The 4,833-nt window shown below is 33.7% G+C and overlaps 1 protein-coding gene across 1 annotated transcript; it reads right to left on the reverse strand.

The window, feature by feature from the left end:
• Nucleotides 1-788: 788 nt before the first annotated feature.
• LOC139862491 (chlorophyll a-b binding protein 1B, chloroplastic) lies at nucleotides 789-1,754 on the reverse strand. Its single transcript, XM_071851099.1, has one exon. It carries the CDS (start codon nucleotides 1,682-1,684, stop codon nucleotides 887-889), a length of 798 nt encoding a protein of 265 aa, XP_071707200.1. The 5' UTR covers nucleotides 1,685-1,754; the 3' UTR covers nucleotides 789-886.
• Nucleotides 1,755-4,833: the final 3,079 nt, after the last annotated feature.

The raw sequence follows: 4,833 nt of genomic DNA on the forward strand, positions 1-4,833 counted from the left end.
TGAATGCGAGCTAAAAAAAAAAGTCTTGATCTATTTTGTAAAAAAGAATTTTTTTCGACATCTAACATTGAAGGGTTGTTCCTTTTGTGAAAGTTGCTTCTTTTAGCGTTCGGTTTTTTTTTATTTTGTTTTTTAAAAAGTTAGTTGATCTATTTTGTAAAAAAGAATATTTTTCGACATCTTTTAGTAGTATTGAAGGGTTGTTCCTTTTATGAAAGTTGTCTCCTTTATCGTTGAGGAAGAAAAAGAAAAAAAAAAGTTAGTTATTTTTTTGGTAAATTTTTTTTTTACTACATCTTTTGGTAACATTGAAGGGTTGGTTCTTTTATGAGAGTTGCTTCTTTTATTGTTGAAAAACCAAAAAAAAAAGTGAAATGACGAAAATACCCGTAATTACTATCGATGAATAGTGCTACAAGGTTTTGTCTATTAGATATATAGATAATATGAAATATATATAATATGAAATGTTACTAAAAAAATGTTACTTAATTACTTTTTGAAACCATTTAATTTAATGGATTGTTCCCTTATGTATATGTATATGTCTGAAATCAAAATCATTATCATTATCTTATATCATAAGATATACACTGTAGAACTTCTATTTCTTTCCTGCATTTGAACCCCCACCCCAATCTTGTTCACACGACAAACTCTTTACTCTTCTAATTTTAGTTTTTGAACAAATGTGTTCATTAGTTTATAAAAATCTATCATCAGCTTTAATTACATGTAGCAATTAGCCAACAACTAGTTCAACAGCCAAAAAGTAAACCAACACAAAATGCATAAAATTAAACAATATATCACTAATTAATAATAATTCACAAACAGCATGACACGAATCAGATTACATATCACACACACTCCTTATAATCAAAAATCACTTTCCGGGAACAAAGTTGGTTGCATATGACCATGCATTGTTTGCAACAGGGTCTGCAAGGTGGTCAGCCAAGTTCTCCAATGGTCCTTTTCCGGTAACAATGGCTTGAACAAAGAACCCAAACATGGAAAACATGGCAAGTCTACCATTCTTAAGCTCCTTCACCTTCAACTCAGCAAATGCCTCTGGGTCATCAGCAAGGCCCAATGGGTCAAAACTACCTCCAGGGTAAAGTGGGTCAACCACCTCACCAAGTGGCCCACCTGCAATTCTGTAACCCTCAACTGCACCCATCAAGATCACTTGTGTAGCCCATATAGCCAAAATGCTTTGTGCATGGACCAAACTCGGGTTGCCCAAGTAGTCAAGACCACCTTCACTAAAGATTTGGGCTCCAGCCTTGAACCAAACGGCCTCACCGAATTTAACCCCATTACGGGCCAAAAGCTCGGGGAATACGCACCCAAGAGCGCCAAGCATGGCCCATCTTGAGTGGATCACCTCGAGCTCACGGTTCTTCGCGAATGTCTCAGGGTCAGCTGAAAGCCCAGCAGTGTCCCAACCGTAGTCACCTGGGAATTCACCGGTGAGGTATGATGGGGCCTCACCGGAAAATGGTCCGAGGTATTTAACACGGTCGGGACCGTACCATGGGCTTCCGGAAGGTGCCACTTTCTTTACGGTTGCCTTTCTCATGGATACACGCCCATTTCCGACTATTTCAGAACCGGATGGTGCTGCTTTTACTGCTTGTCCAACAAAAGAAGAAGAAAGAGCCATGGTGGAAGCTGCCATTTTGTATGTGTGAGTTGGTTTGGTTAGAAGATGTTTGTAGTGATTGTAGAATGGTTTGAGTTATGGAAAATGGGTTGGTTTTTAATGAGGGTTTGGGTCAGATTGTTGATTAGTTGGTTATCTTGATACAATTTTTTGCTTCATTGTGATTGGCTACAACGATTCTGGTTTTATCTGTGGGCCTGTCCAGTTGTAAGAATATATTACATGTGGCCCATGGATATATATAACTTATTTTCAACCACAAAGGGCACAATGTGTTGGTGGTTCGTGTCATTATATTATACTCCCTCCTTCCCATATTAATAGTCCAGTATTTCATTTTGAGACGTCTCAAATTAATAGTCCACTTCCATAAATAAAAAGGAATAGGAAACTTAAGTTCTATTATGCCCTTAATGTATGTGGATAGGATTAATGGAGTAAGAAAAGGTAAAGGTAAAACTGGAAAGTAAACAGAAAGTACAGTACTTTTATGATATTTCCTTAAATCGTGTGTTTTTTGTCTGTGGACTATTAATATGAGACGGAGGGAGTATATATTTAATTTATATATTATAATATTATATTATATTTATATAACTTATGATTTTGATAAATTAATTGACATTATTTTATTCAAGGATATAAATATGTAGAATAAATAATTCTAGTTTGCAAAAATACATCATAACAAGGAAATTCTATTGATATTCTTTTAAAGGGGGTTATTTTGGTCATATTTCAAGTATACCTTGTTAATTTTGACAAAAGGTCACGGGTTGAATTGACTAGGTTGACAATGTTGATTTATATGACCTATATCGGTCAAACCAAAAGAATTTTGTGGCCTAAAGTCTTAAATGATGTTACGCAACTCTTTCTCTGTTGCAAAACTGTAGATTACATATGTATATGAGCATAACTACACATAAACTAAAGATATAATAGCATTTGCTTAAAAGTTTTAAAACATCTAATATGTAAGAGAGGTAATAACTACTAGTTTACTGTTTCATTTACCTTAATCAACATATAAACACTAAAAGTAATACAAATAACTAATAAAGTTAATATATCATAATACTTTGAGTTACCAGGTAGGAGGTCTCGCGCTCGGGAAGCTTGATTACCCGAGGTTTTACCTATTATGAGGAGCTAATGTGCTCGTTCACAGGAGGGTTTTCTCGCTTACAAAAAAAAATATATATAACCCTATATGAGAAGCTCATTGGTTAGTTTTCATTTGTTTTTGTGGTTGAGGTCTTAAACCCGAGGGTTTAGAAACAATTTTGAGTGATTTTCTAATTTAGGTATAGCTTTTGATTTGCGGTTGTAGCTGTCAACGGTTTACTACTACTTTAATCTGATTGAGGATTTTTAGTGGAGTTTGGCTGGCGGTTTAACAGTCAGGTGGTTCGTGTGTCTCAATTGGCTTGTTTCTTCATGTACACATTGACTACTTCGCTCGGTTTCTTTGCTTCAACATGCCCCTCGTATTCATCTTCAGACGTCCTTTCTAAATCTCACTGAACCACCACCAGACTTAATTGAGCCATCGTTATCGTTCAAAGTTTCTTCGGCATCTCTTCGTATTTTCATTGGTAAACTGATCAATGATTCTAGTCTTAGTTGCGTTATTATCTTCCGTGATGGGTATTTCGCCCCTTTTCCGTGATTAGGTATTCGATGGGTTAGGTCTCCTTAGTTTTTTTATTCTCACGTTGTTCATTAGATTTTCACAGCCTGTCGGTATAAAAAATCGACAAGTATTGTTTTTGATGGAGTTCTCGATTCGTGGAGTACAAAGACGCGAGTTCAGTTTTTTTGTGTCAATGTCAAATGTTTGTTCGTATTTTCGAAGCCTGATGTTGGTGCATGAATCCCCAGCCGTAGTTTATCTTTACGTTTAACACATTCAGTTATGTAATAACGTTTACTTGTGACTATTGATTATGTTTGTGATTGTGCGTTCTTACTTTGTTAAATAATCAATATGTTAAACTGCACGCACAGTCGACCGAGTGTGTGTACACACTCGACCGACTGTGTTACTCAGTCGACTGATTGAGAGGCACACTCGACCGAGTGTGTCTGACCTGCAGTATATATATGGGTTTGTTTCTCTTTTGTAGGTTTACTCATCCCTTTTACCTTAGTCGACTGGTTTTTCGTCTCCAGAGAACCCTAACACCATATACTGTAGTGACCCGAACTTTTCCATGTTTATATATATTAAATGAAATTGATATTTACATGATTAAATGTTTCCAACATGTTAAGCAATCAAACTTGTTAAGACTTGATTAATTGAAATGAGTTTCATGTAGACAATTGACCACCCAAGTTGACTGGCGATTCACGAACGTTAAAAATTTGTAAAAAACTACATGATGATATATATATATATATATATATATATATATATATATATATATATATATATATATATATATATATATATATATATGTATATATATAGTTAACATGAGATTTTGATAAGTAAGTATCTCACTAAGTATATTAACAATGAGTGATATACATAAAAATGAGTTTATTGAGTTAAGAAACTCGAAACGATATATATAACGATTATCGTTATAACAACGTCTTACTAAATACATATGAATCATATTAAGATATTGATACACTATGTTTAACATGATAAAATGATAATTAAACATATCATTAAGTATGTTAACAATGAACTACATATGTAAAACAAGACTACTAACTTAAGAATTTTGAAACGAGGCATATATGTAACGATTATCGTTGTAACGACATTTTAATGTATATATATCATATTAAGATATATTAATACATAATAATATCATGATAATGTAATAATTTAACATCTCATTAGATATAATAAACAATGGGTTAACAACATTAAATGAGATCGTTAACTTAAAGGTTTCAAAACAACACTTACATGTAACGACTAACGATGACTTAACGGCTCAGTTAAAATGTATATACATGTAGTGTATTTAGATGTATTAGTACACTTTTGAAAGACTTCAAGACATATATCAAAGTACTTCTACTTAATAAAAATGCTTACAATTGCATTCTCATTCATTTTCATCAACAATTCTACTCGTATGCAACAGTATTCGTACTCGTACAATACCCAGCTCCTAGACGTATATACTATTGGTATATAC

The sequence above is a fragment of the Rutidosis leptorrhynchoides genome, chromosome 8, assembly GCF_046630445.1.
Source record: "Rutidosis leptorrhynchoides isolate AG116_Rl617_1_P2 chromosome 8, CSIRO_AGI_Rlap_v1, whole genome shotgun sequence".
Lineage (NCBI taxonomy): Eukaryota > Viridiplantae > Streptophyta > Magnoliopsida > Asterales > Asteraceae > Rutidosis > Rutidosis leptorrhynchoides.